The 26040-nt window shown below is 41.7% G+C and overlaps 2 protein-coding genes across 2 annotated transcripts in view; both read left to right on the top strand.

Moving 5' to 3' along the window:
• Positions 1 to 26040, top strand: part of LOC104951087 (BTB/POZ domain-containing protein kctd15) — a 292312-nt gene that overhangs the window by 127457 nt on the left and 138815 nt on the right. The window lies entirely within an intron of this gene.
• The window catches only part of LOC104951085 (disheveled-associated activator of morphogenesis 1), a 31335-nt gene continuing 7220 nt past the window's right edge, over positions 1926 to 26040 (top strand). The window contains exons 1-15 of the mRNA XM_010777726.1: positions 1926 to 2277; positions 12986 to 13276; positions 15414 to 15503; positions 19698 to 19769; positions 19897 to 19991; positions 20369 to 20702; positions 20805 to 20915; positions 21036 to 21139; positions 21909 to 21975; positions 22080 to 22197; positions 23093 to 23231; positions 23414 to 23472; positions 23581 to 23768; positions 24396 to 24719; positions 24806 to 24922. Of these exons, the coding sequence (XP_010776028.1) occupies positions 13091 to 13276; positions 15414 to 15503; positions 19698 to 19769; positions 19897 to 19991; positions 20369 to 20702; positions 20805 to 20915; positions 21036 to 21139; positions 21909 to 21975; positions 22080 to 22197; positions 23093 to 23231; positions 23414 to 23472; positions 23581 to 23768; positions 24396 to 24719; positions 24806 to 24922 (2004 nt within the window). The 5' untranslated portion in view covers positions 1926 to 2277; positions 12986 to 13090. The remainder of the gene's footprint in view (positions 2278 to 12985; positions 13277 to 15413; positions 15504 to 19697; positions 19770 to 19896; positions 19992 to 20368; positions 20703 to 20804; positions 20916 to 21035; positions 21140 to 21908; positions 21976 to 22079; positions 22198 to 23092; positions 23232 to 23413; positions 23473 to 23580; positions 23769 to 24395; positions 24720 to 24805; positions 24923 to 26040) is intronic.

The following is a 26040-nucleotide window of genomic DNA, read 5'->3' on the forward strand; positions in this document are numbered from 1 at the left end:
AAAGCACTATGATGTGTTGTTATTGTGATACCCTTCAGTAACACTTCACCCACTTCTGAAGAACAGGAAGTTGATGAGGTCTAGGTGACACTTATTCTGTCAACAACAAGACCTGTCTGGCCTGAATCAAGTAGATGACTTCTGTTTTCTTAGGAGAACATGTTCTGATTTTCTCACCAAAGTAATTGGTTTGGGATGTTATAGCCTCAAGATACAAGAGTTGATTCATCACCCTCTCATGTAGTGTCAACTATACCCTTGCATTTTAAACCTCTTAATGTAGGGATGAGCAGATACTGAGTTATTGAGATATTGTGTATTTGGTACCAACAGCAACTCAATTACAAAAAGCACACAAAATGACATAAAAACGAACCATTTGACGACTATCCAATTCAAAACCAATGAATATGTTTATTTAACAGGAAGTATGCGAGTCCTGTAACTAGCTTGACTCTTTCCCACAGAAGTTTTATCACACTTCTGTGGGAAGTATATAAGCACTCGGGACACTTACAGTGATGTCACAGAGTGAGGCTTCTTCAACCTCATAAACAATCTTTGGTTGGATACAGACACCGGCTTGCAGAGAGCACACAAATCCTTCAGCAGTCAAGCCTAATGTTGGCCTGCCATCAACTCACTCACAAAATAAACGTTAATTAGCGACAGCTGATATGATGTACCGCCTTTTTCATTTGAGTTTCTCACAGTGAAACCTATAGTTTTGACAGTGGTTGATAATTGAGTTTTCTGTCGAGACAATAACTTGGGCCTTCTCTAAAGTCCTTAGAAGAATGACATGAAATGAAACTGACGGAAATCTGTCTTTCATTGTTTTTCATTGTTCATTGTTGACGTTTGGGAAATCTTGCAGCAAAAGGCCAAATTTCTGTCACTTTGGGTATATTTATTTCAAGTTAAATGCTTTTTTGTTAACCATCCTCTATAGACAATCCCTTTGCTACAGTCCCAAAAAATATCACTATGTTGCAGCGATGTTTTATGGATGCTGAGTCAGTAATTAGCTGGGATGCAGGAGTGATGCTAGGGCTGTAAATCACGAAGGAGTGTCTTGAATTGTTTAGATGAAAATCCTCTGGATATTCTGTCAGCTGTCACGTCTTCGCCAGACTGTTTGGATGGGATAATACAGCTCGGGCTGAAGGTTTTAATGATAAACAGGACGTGTTTAAAGGAATACTTTATTTCCAACATGTTCATTTGAAAATCAATTACCCACTCTTTGTTACCTTGAAGTCATAATGAAATCTTTTAGTTTTCTTCGCATGCGTTCAAAAGATTTCAAAATGGAGAAATATCTTCAGTCTGAAGTAAATGTGGGCCGCGTTAAACAACAGCAGCATCAAAACTCACACAACTCTTGTGGTATAATCACAGTAAAGTCTTATTTATCAGGTCATATGTTCCATACTTCAAAAACATGCATTTTCACTACATTCTACAATTCATCAAATGTTTCCTATTTTGGATTCTTTGTTTCTTTACCACTTGTAGGTAAAACAGGATGAGTATGTGACATACACTGACCATTTGAGGGTAGAAGTATTCCTTTAAGGTAGGAAATGGGCGTGTGCAAAACTCCTCTGTTTTCTCTCATTTAATGTTTTTGACATGTCTCCAGTTGCCTTGTCACGCTTTCACTTCCTCCCATCTATCTCCCTCCCACACCCACATTTACACATTTTAGCTTTGTTTCCCTCCTGCAACTCTCCGAACAAACCTTTTCCAAACAAATCCAAAGCAAGTTGTCCAAAGGCAGCGTAGGGGGGAGGGGGTGAGCTGGGCGGTGGCCACGGCTCGGCTGCATCCTATTAGGACTGGGAGTGTTGAAAAGGGGTGTGGCCTGCAGCCAGTAACATCTGTGCCTGTCCTCTCTGCCCCCGGCATTCTGCAGAGAAAGGCAGAGAGAGAGAGAGAGAGAGAGAGAGGTTAGGGAGGGAGTGGATATATATACGCCGAGGAGAAGTTCTCGCCATGATCTCAAACATGATCTCATGCTGTACGGCGACTTCATTCCCTGCCTGCCCCCCCTGCCATCAGAGGAAAACTGCCTTCATCTGACTGGGAGTTTCCTCTCGGGCTGATTTTTGACAGCCTCTGGGAATCAAGGTGCTTATTAGCAACAACTTTGAACCTGCGTGGATTACATACCTTCGCGCAGGAAATGCTGTTGTGTTTTTCTGTCGACGGTGCAGAAATCTGGATGCTGCAGTGAGGATATAAAGGGAATGCAACAGAGGCGAGCTGGACAGGGTAAGACGAGCTCCATGGATCTGTGTCTATCCTACCCTGTAATCAAATGAGCAAAAGGAGAGCAGGAGAAGCCGGCTGCTGATCGGAATGTGTGTGTGGACTGCATGTGACCGGCTGATAGTGTGTGTGTGTGTGTGTGTGTGTGTGTGTGTGTGTGTGTGTCAGTGTCACTCCCCAGCCAGGATACAGGCTGGATTCCTCTCCCCGAGACGTAGGTGATTGTGTCACGTCTGTCTTATTAGGGGGTGTCGGTGCGGAAAAACGATGTTGCCTTAGTAACCGGCTGGGGGGGATGGGAGGGGAGGATGACAGGGTGCTCCCATCAGGCCCTGGGGCTGATTTGGTGGTGAGAGAGTTGTCCTGTGTATGCTGGGAATGCCCCGTAATGACAAGGCTGGGAGGTAGGGTGAGGCGGCGGTGGAAATATGTGTTGGTGCACAGAGGCTATACGGGCTGCTACCTCCCACCAGCAAATGCAGCCCATTATCAGGGTTAAGTGAGTGTGTGTGTGTGTGTGTGTGTGTGTGTGAGAGAGGATGGCATACTTTTTTCCATCATGAGGGGCGGAGAACAGATAATCAGGTCAATGAAAAGGAAAGTCACCTTGAGCAGAGAGGGGTCTGCTCGCTCACCTCGCCTCGTTTCCTGCTCATCCTTCTCAGGTTCCACTTCCCCCCCTCCCCCCCTGGAGAGTGCTCTATATCGCATGTAAATACTACACACACCGATGGATTACAAAGTCTAGTCTTTGGAGCTCTGCAGGATTTCAGTGCCCGCTGAGTGACTGCAGGCTACATTTTACCCTGTAATCCTAAATGTTTTTTTGTTATTTGTTTTGTGTCCGCTGAATTAGAGGCAATCCTATTTTCTCCCCCATAAACATCCAGAGCAGATTAAAAAGGGAGGGTAACGTGCGCTTGAAAAGAGGCTTTACTTTGAATCACCAACCCAGTCTGCACCGGTCAACCCGCCGCTTCGGTTACCATAGCAACTGAGGAAGAGGTAGGGATTTTTGTTTTAAAAGGACAGACAGGCAGGGTATCTGAGGAGAGATTACAGCGCCCTCCCCGCCCCCTTATTGATGATCTGAGAGGTTATCAGTTTAACTGCTCAGAAATAGATTTGTGACTATTATGGGAGCGTGCCCAGCTGTGGGGCTCATAATGTTTACTGTTCCTATTCACATATGCTCGGAGGGAGATCATGGTGATGGCTGTTAGTGCTTAATGATGCTTTAAAAGTCAACAGCTTATATCTGACATCTTCTTCTTGCTATTATTTTCTGATATACAGCAGTGTCTCCCCTGTTTCCCAGTATTGACTGCATATTAACAGTGAGTGATGCTGATCTTCTAATAGTCACATCTTTTAATGTTGATAGTATCACAGTCCTAATTCGATGACAATACTCTTCCCTTCCTGCTGATAGCCAAGGATTTATCGATTCTCTGCTTCAGTAGTCTCCAATTTTTTCCTGTCAGATGTTACACACACAGCCATATCAGATGAGCTTAAGTTGACCTCACTTTGTCAGGTTACAAATCTGTTCATTTGTACTGATTTTTAGACAGATGTCATTTATTTTTAATACAATTAACTCTGAGTGTTTGGGATAATTTGTCCATGTTGTATTCTGTTCTAATTCAGATTATAGAGGCAGAAGATTCAACTTTTTTCTAATTACTTTTCTATATTATGACTTTTACTGCATTACTAATACTTTTAGTTACTCATGTCTACCATTTACCCATAAGTTCTACTGTATTTCACCTGTGTATCCATGACTTGTTAGCTGTGTTAAACACTGCCCTTTTTTGTTCAGATATTTCCCATGAATTATGAGACGCATGATATGGGCTATTTTTAAACCAAACTGATCTTTTCAGTGTTTTGGATCAAAGCCAACAAACCGAATCCAGATGACTAAACTCTGGCGAAGATGTTGTCGCCTGTTTCCTTCGTTGCCCCGAGTCTAACCTCCTTCCTCTTGAAGGGTTGACCCGAGGAAGAATGCTAACACGTTTAAGAGTGGGGGGGTTGGAGAGTCTGTCTGCAGAACGAGTTTGACAACCTTGCCTATGGAAAGAGCAGCAGCCTTTAACCTGCTTTTTAATCTCTGTCCTCCCGACATTTCAGCCACACACTCCCAAGTCCTACACGTCAGTTTTTAGTTTTGTGCTATCATTCATGCGTGTAAGAATTTAAAGGAGGATACCGCTAAATTACTTTTGAAGTTGTGGAACAGTTCAGTGGCTTTTTGATAACATTCACTCAGAAGTAGTTTTTTTTTCATCTAATCTGTCACCATAGGCAATAACATGATCATGAATTCTCCTTAGAATTTAATTTGGTAGACTTCAAAGAAATAATTCTACAGATAAGATGAATGGTTTTGGTGCAAAACTTGCTACTGTAACACACAAGCTAAAACAAACATCAGGCGGCTCTGCCAGGAAAGGGACCATCTCTAGGTTACCACACTATTAACCAGGGATTAAATCTCTCCCAGGCAACAAAACAATTTAAGTGACAAACATGTCTTCATTAGCATTAGGTTTGCACAACCCTTTGTTCATGAAATACTGTTGTGGCATCAGCACGCGAAATAAACAGAGATTTAGTCTGCTTCCACTAACCACATCCTTTATCTCTTGTTCCTGTTAGCTGAACATTTTTTACCAGATGATGAACCTCTATTGATGAAAACAGGCGCGGCTGAGATACAGAGGCCTGAGCTAATATGAGTCATCACAGACTGATAATGTATCTTGCTGAAATGTGTGAAGACCACGAGTCGGTTTAATGAGGAAAGATGTGGAAAACAATTAGATTATGTCGATGTGACGTGGATAATAGAGTTCCCTGTTTTCAGTTACAACAGACACTGCAGTGTTTGTGTGTCGGTAACAGAGAACAGGACGGTATGTAGCTTTATTCTGTAGCATTAAATATTACAGTTTTGATACTTGCCCAACCATTTTATAAATGTTTCAAAGACAATATCTGCAACTTTTTGAGAAGCTGGGCCCAGAGTCTGAACTATGAATCTCCTTTTGAAATAGTTGGTCCTGCACTGAAATGCTGTAAAGTAACTTCAAACTTATTCCATTTATTAGAAGACATTGTTATGGTGTCATCTTAAAACTGGAATAACTACCACGCATAAAGACTCACATTACATTCCTGCTTATAAATGTTTCGCACAACAGTCACAGCGCAGTCACTTTGTAATCCACTGTGACTAGGGATGGGCATCATTAGCATTGTATCGATACCAATACTGCGATACAGGTATTTTTCGATATTCTTATCAATACTTTTCAATAATTTGGTGCTCAAAATTATAGACATGATTACAAGATGTGAAGATTAAACAGTCATTAAAAAGTCATTTTATTGTAATTTATTTGTATTTATTATTTAATGTAGCTTTTTCAATGTCATACCAAGCAGGTATGAGCGTGTTTGATAGTGTGTCTCTGGAAGGGGGGCGGTAATTAGGGGCAGCTCATAAATCCATGTAAACATGACCATTATTCAGTTAGAACGAGACGCTGCGTGCGCACCTCCTAAACCGGAAGCTCCGGTCGTCTAACCATTATAATCTGTTTATTATTTATAATTGTAATGATGGATTATCAGTAATCATTTTAAAGTTACACAGAGACATTGGATTAACCGTTTTTATGCCCTTGAACACAACTTTTGATCACAAAACACTAGCAAAGGTAAGACATAATCCTCATGGCTACGTAAAGTGAAGTTGTTTTCTTGCTCTTTCCTGGCTGCTAGTTCAGTGAGGTTTGGTCGTACAGTGATGAGACTTATACCAATGGAATCTTTGGAATCTCAGCTTTCATGTATTATGTCGTTTGTGCAGATAAAATGACGTAGAAAATATCGTTTTTGCCAGTTATGTGCTAAAGTAGCCATTAGCCCGTTTTGCTAAGTGTTGATTTAGACTCTTGGTGTTGGACTTCTGTTCTGTGTAGGTAAAATGGTTCATATCGTCTGTTAGCTGAGTTTATTGCATCATTAATAGGTTGTTAAATGTTAGTAAGCCTTGAGACGCTGTTTCTTGCATGATGTTGCGTCTGCCCCAGAGCGCTGTTAGGAGAGATGACGAGTGGTATTCACAGTGGCCAATCAGAGTGGTACTCAAACCGGATACGTCACACGGGATGAGGGTTCCCAACCAACCAGAATTGTTTTAAACTAAGGAAGTAGCGTAATTCATATACCGATAGCAGCACCGTTTGTCAAGCGGCTTAACTGTATACCGATACCGTCCAATCCAATCGGCTACCGGTACTGATTTAGTACCGGTTCTCGATACCCATCCCTTACTGTGACTACTTCAAAGTCCTACAACAAGATGTGAACTGTTTGAACCCCAGACATGAGACATGAAGTGTAAAATGTATCAGCTGGTGGAAGAAAAGCTTCCTTTGTGTGTCTCTGCGCTCTCCCTGTATGTTAAACCTGTAATCTGAAAGCCACTTCAGCCCTTCTCCCTCAGCCATGTGACATTAATGCTCCGAAGGCGAAGCGTTTGTCATATCTCTACACTAAATCCTGTCACGTAAATACACATAGGCACACAGAAAACTCTCCTACTGTAACTGTTGCTTTCGTGCTGACGGCGGTGTTGACTGTGGTCTAACTGGTTGATTCTAATCTCCTCTTTACCTGCCAGTCAGCATTTTTATCATATCGCAGTTATCTTCTGATGTGTGGCCAAGTCTGTGTGTGTTTACTCATTGTGTAATTGGGGCGCCATTACATAATTGGCAGAATGAGCATAATTATGTATGCTATCCAGCTGTGGAAGACAATAGGGCACCACTGTGCCGTTTGTACCGTAGCTAAACCAGAAACAATTGTACAATGTGACATGTTCAACGTGATAATTATGAATAACATATGGCGGGTTTACTTTCATTTAGCAGTTATTAATGTGGGCTTTGAGGAAAAGCATGAGGGAGCGTTGAGTTTTCTCTATTGTGAAAAAGCTTAGCCTTTAATGCCCTGCAGCTACATTTAGAGATAGCTTTATTCCTTTTGACTGTTGTTGCCATCGAGCATTTTGTGGTTGAATCAACAGAGTTTTGAGTTTCACAGGTTAAGCAACTGCTCCGTGTCCAAACACTGGGTTGCTGATTGATTTTCAGCTGGGCAGCTCCCAGCTGAAAGGACCTCCACTATCCCTCCCTGTGTGACTCCCGGGCCTTTTGTTTGCAGCTGTCCAAATTGATCCAAAATAAATTACCAAGTGCAGTGCACACCAGTCACGGGGGTTTCCAAATGTTCATAAACCTCTTGTGTGAAGCACACTGCAATCCCTAAACAATGTTCTAATATAAAGACACTTTTGTTTTGTCAGTGAGAGAAAAACGAATATAGAGGCTTCATATGAAACTGCACTAATGTGGAGCTGAAGGGGAAAATCCTTCTGTGAGATGATCATCAAATTGCAAGTCTGATCCACCCCAAATCCTAAATCAGAAAAGAAGATTAAACTTCTGTGCTCCAAATGCCTTTCTGGTCCGCCTATATCACAGCTGCTGCTATATACATTTTCATTTGCTTGGTTACAGCTGAAACCATAACGGCACATGAGTTATGAAGGTTTGAAAGCATGAATGAATGGGTGCTATCTTTGGTTGAAGGAACAACATGATGTAAGTTTGATAATTAATGTTTTATGTCAATTGATTGGTTCATTTTTCCATGACCAATTTTATTTTATTTCGCCGGCTGCTCTTAAAGGTCAGGGTCAGACAGAGTGAAGTCCCTGGAGCAGGGAGGGAGTCGAGGACCTTTTTTAAAAAAGGAGATACTTCTAATTAGCGCTGGAGCCAAAGAGACTCTGTATCTCTTCTCAAAACAAATCAAGGTGACGCAACCCTTCTGCCTCAGATTTATTAAAATGACTGCTCTAATAACCACTTTCTCATTCAACGTTTCCTCTGTTATCTTTCGCGGTAGATCTTCTTTGCTCAATTAGTAACATAGGAGATTTGTTCCACTGGATCTTGTCCCAACATTAGTGCTGATGATGAATCAATCATTTTAGATGTAGCTATCAGAAAATAGAGTAATCCTCAGTGCCAGAGAGTGATGATAGATGCCAGCTGGTGCTGAAGAAGGTATTTCACACATCTGCTTTCAATACACTACTGTCCACTGTGTTCTCTCTCAGAGGATGGATTCCAACGGAGGTACCTTTTGGCTTATTAGCATCTGCTTTATTTGTTAGGATAAATATTATACACAAAGCCACCTATTCACAACAGCAGTAATTCCTTCGGTATAGGAACAGATCTTAATGTTTGGCAGTATTTAGTGCTTTGATTTGCGGTAATTGACTGTTTTAAGGCACCTATACTGCAAACTTGACTAAGTAGGGCCTCCTTGATGGTAAAGTTTGGGGAATTTAAGATAATATAAGGGATTAAATAAAATGTTGTTCTCCAAATGACATCTTCAAATGTCCCATTCGTTCAACAACTCAAAAACATAGTCATAGTTGAGTGAAAAAAGCAGAAAGTAATGACAAGATATTTTGTGCTTTACTTTTTTCAAGTAATCAAACCCACATCATTTTTACTAGATTGTTCATCATCAATGTCAATGCCATTCATTGCATTGTATATTCAAAGCAAATAAGATGAGTAAAATGTACAAAAGAACAATGAAGACGGCTGAAGGAAAAGTCACAGATCATGTTTGACTTCTTGCTCTCTGTTTTTCATTCTTCTTCGCACATGTTAAGTAACGTGAGCGCCCCTCTTGTTTAGCTTAAGATGCTCCTCTCTGCTTCTGCCTTTTCTCCAGCGGACATGACACTTGTGCAGGTTTTAGCGGAGAGATCTTGGGCAGGCACCACACTCGGTCTTAGACTCACTTTACAAACACTGGGATTCTTTTTACAGTGTGGACTCACGCCAGGTCACCCGCTAAACCACATGGTCAGGAAAACAACAAGGCTATCCAAGGATAGAAATCTCGTACGGACAAAGACAGAAGTGTTTGTAGATATATGGTAGGGCGGGTTTAATTATTGGATGTGTATGAATGAAGGAGAAGGAATAGAATCTGCCTCGTGTTGTAAGCAGCAGCCCACAAAAGTCACAATGTTTCTCCAGTCCGAGCGTGGATTTATGTCAGTATAAACACCATTTGTCTTGATTATATGGAAAGTGCAGCTGTTACATGGCATTATTATCAACATGCAGACTGTTAACATGCCTACAACAAGGATAATTCCTGGAATCAACCATTTATTCAGATTTAACTTTTACTTGCCTCGACAGCTGAGGGTCAGTTTGACCGGGTGAGTCTTACATGCTTTTGTGATCCAAAGTCATTTGTGTTTCTTCTCAGTTGTGACAGGGGAAGGGGTTGTTTGTACGGGTGTTGTTCAGGGTCACAACGCTCACCTGGCTATGAAAGAAATGCCTTCTTGTTCTAACAAGTCTCTGTTGTGTTGGGACCTTGACCGTCTGACAGACAACCTCCGGGGGCGATATGTTGGAGCACTCAGGTCTCACAGGTTAACAATTACACCACAAACACCAAGTCTTAACAGTGTCACAGTCTGTGTGTTCTAACCTTAAACCCACCCTTTGTGTCTCTTCATGGCCGAGCCGTGGTACACCCGCAGGTCGCTGTAGTTGGCCGCTCTCCCACTCTGGCTCACGAGTTTATACAAAGTTTACAGCTCCCTTTAGCTAATGGAAAGATGGGCAGTTTTGTGGACTAATATGGTCAAAGGAGGGCTTTGAATTACTTCATCCTTTCATGCTAGAATAGATGGTGAGTGTGAAGCCAAGCAGCTGCTGCGGAGGCCTCTGGTAGTCTATTTGGAAAAGTCAAGGATGTGTCAAAATAAATACACTAGTCGGTGTGCAAGGAAGGGTGGGCTGCTGTGTACTTTATCCCATGTGTGGCCCTAAGGCACCTTGTCCGTGTATTTTGCTAAAAGCTCTTTATTTATGAATATCTATTTGATGTATTTATTTAGAGAAGACTGACTATTCTGGTTATGGAATAAAGTTGGCTATTTTTTGTTTTGCTTGACAGTTTGCCCAATTGTTACTAGTTTGTTGGACACCAAGAGACACAAGGTTATATTGACTAATGTCTTGTGTGTCTGACAATCTGACCATTGCAACAAACTATCATTAACACATTTACCTTGGAACAAGATGTTAGGTGATTACCGGTATATTCATTTTCGCGATTTACTTATTTTGTTTTTGTTGGCATCAGCATATTAAAGAGCATTTAAAACAAAGGTTATGACAACTTAGAGGTTATATATATAAAAAGCCAGACAGATTCAAGATCTTCTGTTGGTTGGAAAAAGTCTCCAACAGCCCTAGTTGCTTTTCCAAATTTGAAAAGTACAGCTGCTGGATGGCAGATGGACCAAAAAATGGACTAAAATGGGAAAATTATGGCATCAAGCTTTATTTAGGTAGACCACAAAATGGATTTTTAGTGTCTCTACTTAGACAAAGTTGCCACAGGAAGTGTCCTCACTTTCCCTTTTTCCACTTTAGCTGTCCACTAACCATAGTGACACGCAATCTTCGAAAACAGTCACGTATGGTTGGTGCAACATGACCAGGTTACATTTTGACTGCATCACAGAGTAAATTATATATTTAGATGTATTTAAAACGTCCTGGTTCAGGACCCTTCATACAATTCTCTCTGGGCGCAATGTCTGACTTTTAGAAAAACATTGGGAAAGGTCAAGAAAACTTGGTTATGTTCAGCGGGATGTGGGTCAACAAGAAAAGATGTCCAGAAATTCCTGCAAGTCAGCGCAGCGTCTCCGTGGTTATGATACATGGCATCAAATTGCTCGGCACATCAGGAGGGAAACTGTCGAGCAGTTTTGGTGACATGTGGCCGGCGTGTCCTTGTGGATAACTGAGCACCAGGTCTTTATTTGCCAAGCAGCCGAGAGGTCTTGTGCTCTTCATTACTCCTGCTTGGCGTGGAGCCAGCAGGTTTGAGAGCACGCACTGCAGCTGTCTCCGCTCTTACTATGTTTGTGTGAATTAGTAGTTACAAATCAAACGTGTTTATGTTTTCACTGGTCGGAATCTAGTTATGTCTTTCCTCAAACTGTAGTTTTTTAGCTTTAGCAACAAGGTAACATCTCTTTGAATGTTTGAATAGCTGTAACCAAGATGCTTTATCTGACCCCGGGTCAGAATAGAGAAGACTTGACGGTTGTAACCATAGACTGTGTATATAAAGGTTGTAACAAGACTAACAATCTACAGCCATACTTTCTGCTCTGTGAGGATGTACACGCTGTTAGCTAAAGCTAGCATATGCTAATGTGAAGATGTTTATCTTGTTGAATGTTTACAATTTCCACCATCTTAGTTTGATGTTAACACACTAACAGTTAGCTTATTAGCACTAAACACAACCTTAAAGGGATTTCATAATTTTGGCTATAAACCAAAGTATTACAGAAATTGAAATTCCTATCTGATGGTTGTTATAAATGAGTAGAACATTGATCAATCATCATGATTCATCCTCACAAGAACATGAATGTCTGCACAGAATGTAATCCATGTGGTTCTTAAGATAACATTGCTATGCCTAGATTTCTACTGCTAGCTTGACTTAAACCAGCCCCCAAATATTCTTTAGAAGTTTTTTCCCCACATTAGTTCTTCCCTTGGCTCAATGTGATGCGCTCAACCCTCCTCATCAATGGTGTTCATGACAGCTGACCTCTGTGTATTTGTATCTGTGATATAGAGGCAGGGCAGATGGTAGCAACAGAATCGCACACATCTCTGACAATACTGGTGGAAATACTGCAGCTGGAGAGCTGTGTGGAATCATGTCTGCAGTCGGAGAGCCAGGGAGGGAAAGTCTGCCGCTGATGGTTATCGGGATGATGGAGGCAGTGTATGTTAGAGTTTGACATGAACTCCACATGCTGTAAATCTCACCTGTCATGGGAACAACATGCAGTCTGACTTACACTTATGAGGGTTTAACAAAGAAGGCCTGTTTCTGCTCTTTACCCATGATGACCAAGCCAGTCCTCCAAACCACAAAAGGCCCCTCACACCTCTCACCCCCGTCATTGTAAACACCCCCCTCTAATCACTCCTCTTTAGGTCTTTAGAGGAAAGCCGATGCTGAATAGGAAGGAAGGGCAGACGAAAAGGTCTGAATACACTAATCCTGGCAAATTATGTTCTCCATTTCAAACATCACACTCTCACGGGACCATTGTATCAACAATATCATGAAAACTTTTGGTGTTTAGCCTAACTGATACAGTGCATTGTGCTTTCCTTAAAAAATGGTGACCTTACATCATTAACCATATCCCGGGGCAGTAGGTTAGGTCATAACAGTGGGAAATTGTTCCCTTCATAGATGTTATGTCCTCTAGCTGCTAATATGTAACAGTTCTTGTCAGAGCCGGTTTGTCCTGGTTGTTGCTGTAGGGATTTTCATATAATGTGAAAGACGGAAGTATTCATCTCTTTGTATTCAGTGACATTTGTTGGGCATGTCTTAGTATTTGGGTACCATGTTATGTTCTATCTCTAAGAAAATGTGCTTAAGGCCAGTATAAAAAGCAGAAACCTCTTTGCGAAGACTTAACTCAAATGTTTAATGTAAAACTCACCATGTCCCCTCTCCTTGTCCACAGTACTCTCTGACGGAGGCCAAACTCTGAGGTGGAGGAGGTTGTAAAGAGGCCCTGAAGGAGCCTCCCCCCCCTCCCTACCTGACCAGACGGACGCATCGGACAGCCATGGCTCCTCGGAAACGTGTCGGCGGCGGCCGCGGTGGCCTCTCCTTCATCTTCTGCTGTTTTAACAGCAGCGATCACCCGGAGATCACCTACAGGCTGAGGGAGGACTTCGCCCTGCAGGCCATGGAGCCCTCACTGCCGATGCCCGGATACGACGAGCTGGACGGCATGTTCTCCGAGTTGGTGGTAAGACTTTTTTTCTATTCTTTTATATCACTTTGCTGCTGTGAATACTCACACGATCACCAAACGTTTATTAATCTCCAGCTGAAAATAGAACCCATCAAATGTTTGTGTAATGTTTACAAAAAACTAAAGTGCCCTAGACATTTTTACAGTTAGTTTAACAAGGTTTATGTTTCGATTTAGTTGGAGACAAGCCATCAAACACTTGAATTAAATATTTGTGTTTAAACATTCATGTTAAACATCTTGCATGACACTTCAAAAACGTATGAAGATGTCTTCTAAATATAATCTTACCACATTGTTTACTTGCTCATTTAAGACATTCCCAAACTAACCTCCTCCCAGTTTACACTATCTTGTGAGCACCGGGGCCGAGCAACTATTCTTTCTTTTGTCTTATTGTCACTTCTAATTTGTCGTGCTCTCCTCTCGCTCCTGCCCCCGTTCCCCCCTTCGTGGTTGCCACAGTAATCTAAGCATGACATTTTTGCACATCAATGGACCTCATTCAGGAACTTTTAGTGTATCGACCTCCTCCGTCTGCTAATTGCTTGTTTTGTCTCCCACCCTTTATGAAGACATAATTGAGTGAGTTGAGTGTGACTACAAGGAGGCTTTCAGTTGCTCAGTTTACCCCAAAACAGCCACATGCTTTCTCTTCGTGCCAGTATGAGCCACCATGTGCGTGTATAATCAGGATTTGCTTGCTGGAAAAAGACTTTGTGGAATAAGTTGGGGCCCACGATCAATTAACCTTGACCTTTGAACTTGAGATTCATTGGGGAAAGTTCTCCAGGAAGACCTGCCTGTCCAGGTGAAGCTTCATTTCCCTTCCTACATTATAAACAACAAATCTGTTGCAGCATTACAATAAGCAATACAAACATGAATTAGTTTCCGTTTCCCTGTCAGAGATCAATAGGAGTCAACACAACCATTAATCATTGCACATATTGATTCCCAGGGCTTAATGGCTTTAGCAAAGAACATCTAGGAGAATAGTCGGGCTGAAACATTTTGCCATCAATCTGTTGGTTAAACCACATGAACTGAATCCCCATTGAGAATAAACCTGTGTTCACACACTTCCTATTGTATTGTCCCTGATGTATTTCCTGAAAACCCTTCTTGTGATTTTCCACATGAAGCTCATTAAACCATAATTGCTTTAGGATTTGGCTAATGTGGATTAACACATGAAACGCCACCAGAGTTAAACTTTCAGCGCAAATCTATAATGACCGTGCTGGGATGTAGAATGCTTCAAATGTTGATATCCAACCACCATTTTAAGGTTCTTTTTTCTTCTTGAATTATACCTTGTTAATATGTTTTCTCTGGTATTCATCCTTCCCAGCAGCACCCTTTGTGTGCCTCCGTGTATCGTCGGTTATACAATGTGACGCATGTTGTCTCCAGATGTTTGTTACCACATGTTGAGCAGACAGGCCACGCCTTATCTCTTTTCCCATTACTCACACGTTTAAAGCCTGCAAGACATCTGATTTGACTTTGTCATATTGAAGGTGACTATGAGAACACCCGGTGATATAGACCTGATCATAAAGAGATTTAGCTCGAACCTATTTCAAACGTACAGCAGAGCTCTGGAGAAACTCTTCCGGGCACATGTTTTTGTATTTGGGGAAAAACAGAATTGATTTATGTGGATATTTTGTTACAGCATGAGGATTTGATAGCTTGTCTGTACTCTGTGAGCTGAGGATGATTTTCATTTTGTATACATTGAATAGTATCTTATCCACACAAGCACAACTATTCAATTAATCGGCAACCATTTTCACAATTGATTGATAGGTTTTTATAATTCTTAATAATCTCCAAATAAATATGAGACAATGTATCCTGGTGTATTAATCTTTTTATGACTTTGAGTCGTAGACAAAACAAGACATTGGAGTACATTTCTGACTTTTTATACACCAAACGACTCATCAATATATCCAGAAAATAATCGACAAGTAAATCAACAATAAAATAAATCTGTAGTTGCAGCCCTACATTTATCAACAAATGATTTTGAAGACATAATATGTGAATTGTTTCCTTTTCCTCTGAACCCTTCTCACCCACATTTCTTAACATTAGTTTTCTTTTTTCCTCCATTTTATAGGACGAGCTCGACCTTTCAGAGAAACACAGGGAAGCCATGTTCGCTCTGCCTGCAGAGAAGAAATGGCAAATCTACTGCAGCAAAAAGAAGGTAAGAGACCCACTGCTTTATGTCAAACTCCACAACATCCTCCACAAGCTTGCTGCAGACCAGCTGAATAATATCCGCTGATATCCTGCCAAGTTTGTGTAATCGCCTCGCTCATTGATTTGTTGATACCTGATGCTGTGAGTTTTCTAAAAACAGACCACACAACCATGTACCTCTGTATTGCTCTTCTCACAACAGGCAGGAAAGTGTTTGAAATGTGGTTCTGTGTCATTTCCATCTGTAAAAAACACCAATTGACCATTTATAAACACATTTCTAACCTGTTTTACCTTGAATCTTTTTAAGAGATGTGTTGTTTTCACATAAATGTAGCAGCATGCTGTAGAACTAAACCTCCTATGGTGTACTGTAATGGAAAATATCCTATTAGTAAACAAATGATACGCAGAGGATTACTTACACATGTCAACTCTAGCACCAAGAGCACTTCCTAAAGACTGTATTCCCCTGTCTGTTACGGCCCGTCCACAGAGCAGCTTTAAAAAAAAAAAAAATATCTTGGAGGTGGGCGTGTCTGAAAGCTTGGGGATTTTTTGCGAACAACGCGACCAACAACCAATCACATGAATATCCCGCCCGGACATACAAAGCAATAGCAATGTTAAAACTAAGTAAACTGGATATAAACTCCCCAAACAGGCGAAAACCTACCAGTTTCACACACTGTCTCTGCCACCTCCCTCCATGCCTGGTTCCTCTGGTTTGTATCCCGGTAAATAGTTCTCGTCGTAAAGAACCGGGTGATTTGCTACCGTAATTTCTCGTTTGGAATATGTCTCTCCCAGCTTACACGTGGTTTGATTGGCTAGCCCTTGTACTGTCAGATTTGCATAAACGGGATTTGATTGGCTGACGCTTCCAGCTGAGCTTCAAAAGTTGAACATTGCTCAACTTTTGAATCCTAAAAATCCTGAAAATCCTGGAAATCTTCGCTTTGCTTCCCCACAATGCAGTTCGGCGAAAAGCGAGGCAAAGTGACGTCACCCCCATTCAAAGTCAATGGGCAGAGAAGCGTCGGAAGCGTTGGAAGATTTTTTTAAAGCTGCTGTGTGGACGGGGCGTTACTTATCTCTACCCTTTCTAAAAAAATAAGTCTGCGCTGCTTCTTCAAAGCTCCCCCATGAATAATAACTCACCCAAGTGGATGTTACACAAGGTGGATATAAAAATAGTGATATGTAGAGGGAGTGACACACACCTTAAATCCAGCCTGTTCCATTAGATGATCCAAAGAAGGCTGTGTCATGAATTATGAGTAATGAAATATAAGACTAAAAAGACTCTTATTTCGTATTCAGAGTGTGTTTTCTCCCCCTGTCTCATTGTTCTATTGTCCTCCCTAGATTAAAGAGTTTGAATCCTGCGGCCTCTCCTTGTAGATAATACACCCATCAAAGCATTGGTGTAGCCAAAACATTGTGTACTCCTCTGAGTCAAATTTAATTATGTCTCTCCTGCATGATGTAAGGTCTGTCAGCTGTCCCTCCTTTCCCCTATAAATTAATTCCTCTCGTACATGCGGGAAAACGCAGATGCTTGGTCTAGTTTTGTAGCCTCCACTGCCCTCACATTTTAACAGCTCTGGTTCTGAAGGCCGTGCGTATGAGTGTGTGGGATATCCTGTCCTGACTCATATGCAGGCAGGGTAAACTTTACCTACGTCCGGTTAGCAACTGGAGGTGAGGAGTGTTGGGATTTGGTGTGAGGGATGGATAGTTTGCATGTCAGTGTGCAGAACAGCTACTCAGGAAACACAGCTGCAGAAATCCATCATACATGCAAGCTGTTGCAGCGTTTATCCATTTTTGTGTTGTTTGAATTAAGCAAAGTGAGTCTTTTACTGCGCTTTTGATTTCACATAATAGCTCCAAAGAATGTTTGGTCATCCCGAAAAATCTATGTATTATTAAAGAAATAGTTTAACATTTTGGTAAAAGATTAGGTGAGTTTAAGAAGTGTTGATAGGTCAATCTTTGGATGGAGCCATGCTAGCTTTTGCCTCTGCTAATCTTTATGCTAAGTTGTTTCCTTATATTTACCAGTCATGCGGGTGTTATAGATTTATTCTTGTAATTCTCAGGAAGAAAGCTTATTTCTCAAATAGCTAAACTTTTCTTTATAGATCCATAAGTATGTGCTGATATTGTGGATTTTAACCCCATTTTATTACAACATTTAAAATGTTTCATCACCAGCCACAATGAATTATTCCCTTTGCTGAAAACTCACTTTGTTTAAGTATTGATGCACATGCACTTATGAATTTGGCTGCGTCCAGTAGCCAGCAGCAACAAGACCAGAGAAAGTGGTGAAAATGCAAACGGCACGGTGTGTGCTCCCATTTCTCTACCGTGTCCCAATTAGTGGCCTCATTACGAGTCGTCTCGGAGCCAAGGTAGCCTCGTAAAGCATTTTGAAAATGAACCCCTGAATGTTCAGCTTTTCAGACATCAGGCAAGGTTGTTTCAGTGTTAGTGTGAAGGTGGAAACAAATCTTAATGTGCCGTATCGACCCGCAGACGGGGGGAGGAAGAAGTGACAGAAAGGCATCAATATTGCTGACTCTGCAGCAGGCTTTGGCCCCAACGTGTGTGTGTGTGTGTGTGTGTGTGTGTGTGTGTGTGTGTGTGTGTGTGTGTGTGTGTGTGTGTGTGTGTGTGTGTGTGTGTGTGTGTGTGTGTGTGTGTGTGTGTGTGTGTGTGTGTGTGTGTGTGTGCAAAGGAAGCGGCCGGTTGTCCAATGCAAACAGGAAGGCTCCGCTGCCACAGGTGCAGCTTTTGTGTGTCTAGTAGCGGGGATGATGATGATGATGATGAGGAGGAAGGTGGGGTCATAAACAGGGCGCTCTGGGCGATGAGCAGGCTTTTTTTTGCCAGGGGCTGGTTGGCTTCAGAAGTCGGGCCTGGGGAGATAAGTCAGTCGGAGCAGCAAAGCTTCAGCTGTTTGCTTTGGCCGGGCACCTGAGCCGATGAAATCACGCTGCTGAGCTTCCTCCTCCTCCAACAGGCAGATTTACTGATCCGGTTGTTAGCAGAGATTTTTGCAGTTAGGCTTCAAATTTCACCCGAATAATAAACCCCTTTCATTTGTGAGAGGACAGAGCTGTAACGTCTCTTTCAAGCAACCTCCAAATAACTTGTCTCCCTGATGTGCCTTTGATGTTCACTTTCTCGAATGTGGAAAAAATAAACCCCAAGAAAAATACACTCCCAGCTTTTCTCTCTCATCATGACCCTAAATAAACCATCAGCGTTTGAAGAGGGCTGACTTCCGAGGTGAAAGATGGACTTTTTAAGATGCAAAAGGAAGTGGTTTTCACCTCTCAGCTGCTCCTCGAATGGACTGAACTTCTTCCAGCACCCTGTTGGTCAGGCTGGCAGCAGCCATGAGAGAAACAGATCTGCTCTCAGACCAGCCAAGGCCCACAGCTTCTATCAGAGCCAAACTCTACAGGCCGCTTTATTAACTGACGCCCAATTAGTTTCTGATGGTCACAGCTCACTTGTGCTTAATGGAGCTAAAGTTCAAATGAAAGCTGGGGCCCTTTTATGTGCAAGCCAAGTTCGCGGTCAAGCCCTTTTACTCCTCTGTTTTTCCATTGAGGTAGAAAACTAAATCATGTCAGAAATGGCGTTTTTTTCCTCCACTTGATATACAAACGTGCCTGTCAGGGGATTAATCTCTGCCATGTCCTTAATCCGCAGTTTAAACTCTCATTTGCTAATCTCAAGATTTTCTCAAGCAGCTGTGCTCTCTTTTCTGCGCTCCTCGCCTCCTGCTGAAACTCAGTGAAGCGCTCCTTAATAAAATAGGATATCCGTGCCGCCCTACTTTGAGTTCCTGCTCCATCTTTTGGCTTCTGGCTATTTACTCCCCGGACCTTGTGTTCCCCGTGTGTTTGTATGTTTCATGTCTCTCAAAGTCAATGGGTGGAAAATGCATGCAAAACATGTGATCCAAATAACATGTTGTCCACCCATGTGACTTTATTAAATGTCAAAACAACAATTTGATGTAATGTTTTTAACTTCCAAACACTTAATATTCATATGTCAAAACACATTTTCTTTCTAATTGACTTATCTTGTTGTTTCAATTATCATTCTTGAAAAACAATGCCTTCAATGATCACTGCACAGCGTCGTTTATGCCTGTTATTCTCTTTTCTTCCAGGAACAAGAAGAAAACAAAAGTGCAACTAGTTGGCCCGAATACTACATTGATCAGCTTAACTCAATGGCAGCTGTAAGTAATAACATTAACTACAACAAATAACATTACTTTTCAGTTCACTTATTTCCTCTTTTTTATTGTGTTGGCTTTAAATTGTCAGGCTTCAGACTCTTCATGATGTCTAATCTTTTTCCGACAGAGAACGACTCTCCTCGCTCTGGAGAAAGAAGACGAGGAGGAGAGGAACAAAACCATCGAGAGCTTGAAGACGGCTCTGAGGACACAACCTATGAGGTGGACAAATACTTTATCTCCTTCGTGTCCTTCACACAAAACCTCACCCGTCAGCACATCTCCTCTCATTTGACCTCCTCTCACCCTGCCTTTGACTCCTTATAGTTCCTCCCAGCACAGTCACTGCCATTTTAGTTAAAGATTTTTGTATTGACGGGAATGTGCATCAAAGCATTTCCATACCGAGAACCTTTACAAAGCAAATGTTATGAGTTATTCATGACATTTAATTAAAATGATTCGGGACTAGCAGAAGGAAAAACAGAGTACACAAATAAAAACATATTTAGCTATTTGTTTTATGAGACGACAGTATACTTATATTTCTAATCAAACTAGTTTTCCAAACTGATACGATTTCTCTTCTCTCCCCTCAGGTTCGTGACGCGCTTCATTGACCTGGACGGTCTGACATGTATCCTAAACTTCCTGAAGAGCATGGACTACGAGACCACCGAATCGCAGATCCACACGTCTCTGATTGGCTGCATCAAAGCGCTGATGAACAACTCGCAGGGCCGCGCCCACGTCCTCTCTCACACCGAGAGCATCAACATCATCGCTCAGAGCCTGGCCACGGAGAACATCAAGACCAAGGTGGCCGTGTTGGAGATAATGGGCGCCGTGTGCCTGGTGCCCGGCGGACACAAGAAGATCCTGGAGGCCATGCTGCATTACCAACGCTTCACCTGCGAGAGGACGCGGTTTCAGGTGGGTGGGAGCAAGCCAGGTGCTGAGTTATGGTTAGAAAGTAGTTTAAAAGCAACGTTGGGTGAAGATATTTAACTCCTGTAATGACCTGTCATCCTGCAGACTCTTATAAACGATCTGGACCGGAGTACGGGGCGATACAGAGATGAGGTCAACCTGAAAACAGCCATCATGTCCTTTATCAACGCTGTGCTGAGTCAAGGCGCTGGAGAGGTGAGTTATACACATTAGACAGCTTTTATGATTCTCTTCCCGTCCGTAGGTCATATTGTCCCTAAGCCACTCTTTCATGCTATACTTTCTGCTAATTCATATCTTTTTCATCACATACAGACAAGTTTGGAATTCCGTATCCACCTACGATATGAGTTTCTCATGTTGGGGATCCAACCTGTGATCGATAAGCTGCGCTCTCATGAAAACTCCACGCTAGACAGGTGAGATAAATATGATGTCTCCACCTGACGCCGATTACCGTTTATTGGTCAGAATAATAACAACATAGAATTAGAAAAAAATAAGGGATACATTTGGAAGATCTTTATTTTTTTTATTTTTTTTACATTACGAACTTAAAGAAAATAACATTAGACCATTACTCAAATAGATAAATAATTAAACCAAATGTTAAATATTTAAATACTTATTAAAAACGTAGCTACATAAATAGATAGCGTATGTTGTTATCTTGTTACCCTTGTATCTTGCAATACTTAAGACATGTCTTCATTTGTCATAAAGTGAAATATAATAATATAATCAAATGCCTTCCATTTACCTTTACAAATATCAGTGATCTTCTCTAATGAGTCTCCGCATATCTTAAAAGATACAAGAAACATATGAGACACTAAGCATTGAGAAAGCAGATTTTAATTAAAGCATTTCCTTTTATTGGGATAATATTTTCCGTTGTATAAACGACTGGTAAAAACAACTTAGTGTTAAGATTGTTTTGCGTTTGATACATAACTCCAAAATGGTTTAATCCCCCCCCCCAAACTCCCAAAGGCACATTTGTGAGATTTGCATTCAGAAATAGTTTTTTCTAAATGTACATATCCATAAAAAAATGTAATCATGCAAAAACCAGCCGATCCTACCTACAACACAAACTCTATTTCAACTCTAGTTTCCAGAGAGATCTTAAAGTAAATCTGTGGGTATATAAATGCATCACACTTGCCTCTCTAATCCATCCCTCAGGCATTTAGACTACTTTGAGATGCTGCGGAACGAGGATGAGCTGGCTCTGTCCAAACGTTATGAGTCGGTAAGGAAACCCTCTCCTGACCTGATTCCTGCATATTATTTCTGACTGTGAAATATTCAGCATAAGCATTTATGGGACTTGTTGTTTCCTTTCTTCTCTTCCAGGTACATATAGATACCAAAAGTGCCACCCAAGTTTTTGATCTCATCCGCAAGAAGATGAACCACACAGACGCACACCCGCACTTTATGTCTGTCCTGCACCACTGTCTCCTCATGCCACGTAAGAGATTTCTAATCATGACTAGATTATGAAATTGAAATGTTTAGACTCATAGTCACACTTCCAAATACTTTCTGCTGTAAAAGCGATTTGTGTTTAAAATATACTGAAATATAACGAGGCTCCAGGTAGTATTAGTCCTCCTGGTTTCAGGCCAGAAAGATAAGAACTTGTTGACTTTTTCCAGATTAGTCACTCCAGAAAAAAGGACATTCCCGAAGTGAAGGCTCTATTTTCTCACAGTTGAAGACTGTTAATATTTTGAATTCAATTTATTTGAATACCTTTTTTTTATGCAAAAGAAAATGCATCAAGGCAGATTACAATGAGCTAGTTTGTCTTGAAAAACAAAAGGTCACCAAAGGACAAAGGAGTCTTTTTCTTCAACACTTACCTCCTCCTATAAGTGGCTTTTTAATGAGACCACCCCCCGTCACTTCCTTGAGGCATTAAGAGCATAATAACCACTTAAGCCTCAAATCCATGTGTGGCCATTATGAGTTAATAAAGTGCTAGCTTGTGATGGCACTTCATTAGAAAGAGGAAATTACTGAGCATGATGTTATCCTTGTAAAGAGGCATATCAGGATGTTTTTTATCACTTATGTATCTTAGTGTGTTTTTTCAAGCTAAATAGCATCACTAAAGTAAACATGTTGCCCCCTATTATGGATGCAGACTAACTAATCAGTAACACTGTAATGTGTAAACATGCTGTAACCATAGGTGTCTTTATGTTCTCATGAGCAGCTAGAATACTCATTTTGAACAATAATAAAAAGTCATTCATATTCAAACCATTGCTGTGGATCCACATGTTTCTGTACTTTCTGAGATATAATAGAGATTCGATCCCTCTGCTCTTTAATGTGACCGTTCATTCGTCTCTCCTCAGACAAGAGAAGCGGTAACACGGTGCAGTACTGGCTGCTGTTGGACCGCATCGTCCAGCAGATGGTCCTGCAGAACGACAAAGGTCACGACCCCGACGTCGCACCACTGGAGAACTTCAACGTGAAGAACGTAGTCCGGATGTGAGTGCCTCTGAAACAGCCCATCGAGTGCTCGGCTGCCAGATTAAACAATGTAGAACAAATTGATTTTACAAGACATTAAAAGCCACATAGCTCAACGGTGCTGGCTTAAAAATAACTTTCAAAGTTCAGAGGAACAATGACTGGAGCTGTTCACTGAATATGTGTCATCCTCTCTGCAGGCTGGTTAATGAGAATGAGGTCAAACAGTGGAAAGAGCAGGCAGAGAAAATGAGAAAAGGTTTGTAACACTTAAATATATCTACCTGAAATAGATTAACATGTCAAATAAAATCATGGATTTAGTCAACTCTTTATGGCGAACATAACTTTGACTTTTCCCCCACAGAGCACCACGAGCTGCAGCAGAAGTTTGATAAGAAGGAGCGAGAATGTGATGCAAAGACTCAGGAGAAGGAGGACATGATGCAGACGCTGAACAAGATGAAAGAGAAGCTGGAGAAGGAGAGCACGGAGCACAAGAACGTCAAACAGCACGTGTCCGAACTCACCGCCCGCCTGCACGACCTCAGCCTCGTACGTTCCCCTTCGTATTCACTGAGCCACTTTATTATATACACATGATGGTAAAGCCTGTAAATAAAACCAAAACAACCATCACTGAGTTCACATAATAGACAACGACCCAGATCAGAGTCAAAGTCAACTTTAGTGTTAATCCTTTGTGTGTGTGGTACAGACAGGCTGATGGAAATTCTGATTCTCACCATCCCAAAGAATACAAAAATATAAGAAATATATACACACACATACTAACTTAGACATAGACACATATACACACATTACGAGGTATAAATAAAAAGAAGGAACAGGAAATATACAAATATAACGGTCACTGGTGTGATGGAAATTAATTTTAATATATTACAACAGTACAAATATATACAGTATTGCAAACAGCTGTCCATAGCAGATAAAAAGCAGATATCCAAAATTAGTGTGTATTATTTCTTTCATTTTGGATATAGATTTTACATTGCTGTTGTCTGAAATAGTAGCACTTTTTCCCCTTTATTGTAATTTCCTAGGTTTTATATTTCGACATTGACAATCTTTAACATGTTTAAATGATTTTAAATGTATGACGCATTTTCTCCTGTAATATTAGCAACATGTTCACATTGTGTAACTCTCTCTCTGCAGAGACAGGCAGCGGTGGTTCCTGGAGGTCCTCCGCTCCCCCCCGCGCCGCGCCCCGGTGGTCCCATGCCTCCCACCAGCCCCCCTAACCAGCTTTTTTCTGCGGGGCCCTGTGCGGCCGCACCTCCCCCCTCGGGGCATGATGGCCTCCTCCCCTCCCCACCCTCTCCGGGTGGACGCCCCCGCCTCCTACCTGGACGCCATGCATGGGGCATCCCACCCCCCGCCTGGGAGGCCCTGGGACCTCCCCTGAAGCACGAAGAACATCCCCCCAGCGCAGCCAACCTGGCGCCTCAAGTCCTTCAATGGTCCAAGTTAAAGCTTGAGGTATGGACTGGATGTGTAATGATTTAAATGACGTAATGTTTGTTTACAACAGCCCAGATATTCATGTGTTGTTGTCCTCTGCTCAGAATAAGCCTGGAGGCGCAGGCTGGTGGGATGGATTGTGTACGACGCCAAGGTCTTTAAAATCCCTGATCCTGGACCCGACATTGAGAAGACCGTTCTCCGCCTATCAGAGGCAGCAGGTACTGAGGGGTGCCAAGCAAGCTTCCTCCTTCGCACCAGCAACACACGGTCTTCGTATCAGAGGGCGGGGGCGGCTGGTTCATTGGCTCAGGGGGCTCCTCTGCTTGTATTGTTGGATTTAGAATTGGCTTGAGATTTTCTGCAAATTCCCCCTGTTTTGCCAACTTTTATAAATTCTGAAGCTAAGCTGGGGAAGGGGAAGAGGGGAGAGGTCAAGTAAACAAAACTAAAGCCAGCTTAGTCCCATAGAGTAGAGGGGGGGGGAAATCGCCCAGATATCATTTGGGGGTTATCGATGCCAAAATGTTCTGCTTGAATCCTTAAAACGCTTTTTTCCATTGAATGGAATGTATTTTTGTTTTGGTTTGGATCATTTGGCCATATGTGATTGAAAATGGCATGAGTGAGCTGCTCCCAGAATTGGTCGTCTTTTTAAAAAAAAAGGGGGGGGGGTGTTTGGGCAATGATTTTACGTTCTAGATATTCAACAAATCAAAGTAGTGTCTTTATAGTTGGCAAACCAGTGAAGAGCATCTGTCTTTAAAATGTACAGAAGCCCATGAACAACCCCTATAATAAGATGAAAAACCAAAATAATGAATAATTGGCAAAATTGTCCCTCTTTCACAAAACACAAAGACTACATTATAGATCCTCCATGTTGAGCGCTGAATAGTCTCAAACAGAAGTATCGATTTATTAACGTGCACAGCATGTGAACTATTGGCACGTATTCGATCAACCCCCGAAACACCCCACCTCACGTCTCACTGCTGCTCACTTCATTACTCCCGTCGTCGTCTAAGTGAGCGAATGATCTGTGATTGCATCTGGCTGTTTGTTTTGATGGCTGGCAATCACGTAACTGCTTTTACCTTATTCTAATGAGTGCTTACATCTTCCCTGCTTCCTGCCTGCATTTTAAGGACTTCTTTTTTGGACTCAATGAACAGCAAACAGGTTGAGTCCTGCTTTAGCCAGTACAGTAGAATTATGTGTGTCCACTCCCTTAGACTATGTATGCGTCATGTACTATTGTTCCGTGTTCAGTGGATGTGTCGTCCAATAGATTGTACGGTCTGTGATTTGTGTGGGATGTTTGCATTGTACTCAACAT

The sequence above is a fragment of the Notothenia coriiceps genome, unplaced genomic scaffold, assembly GCF_000735185.1.
Source record: "Notothenia coriiceps isolate Sejong01 unplaced genomic scaffold, NC01 NC01_scaffold00018493, whole genome shotgun sequence".
Lineage (NCBI taxonomy): Eukaryota > Metazoa > Chordata > Actinopteri > Perciformes > Nototheniidae > Notothenia > Notothenia coriiceps.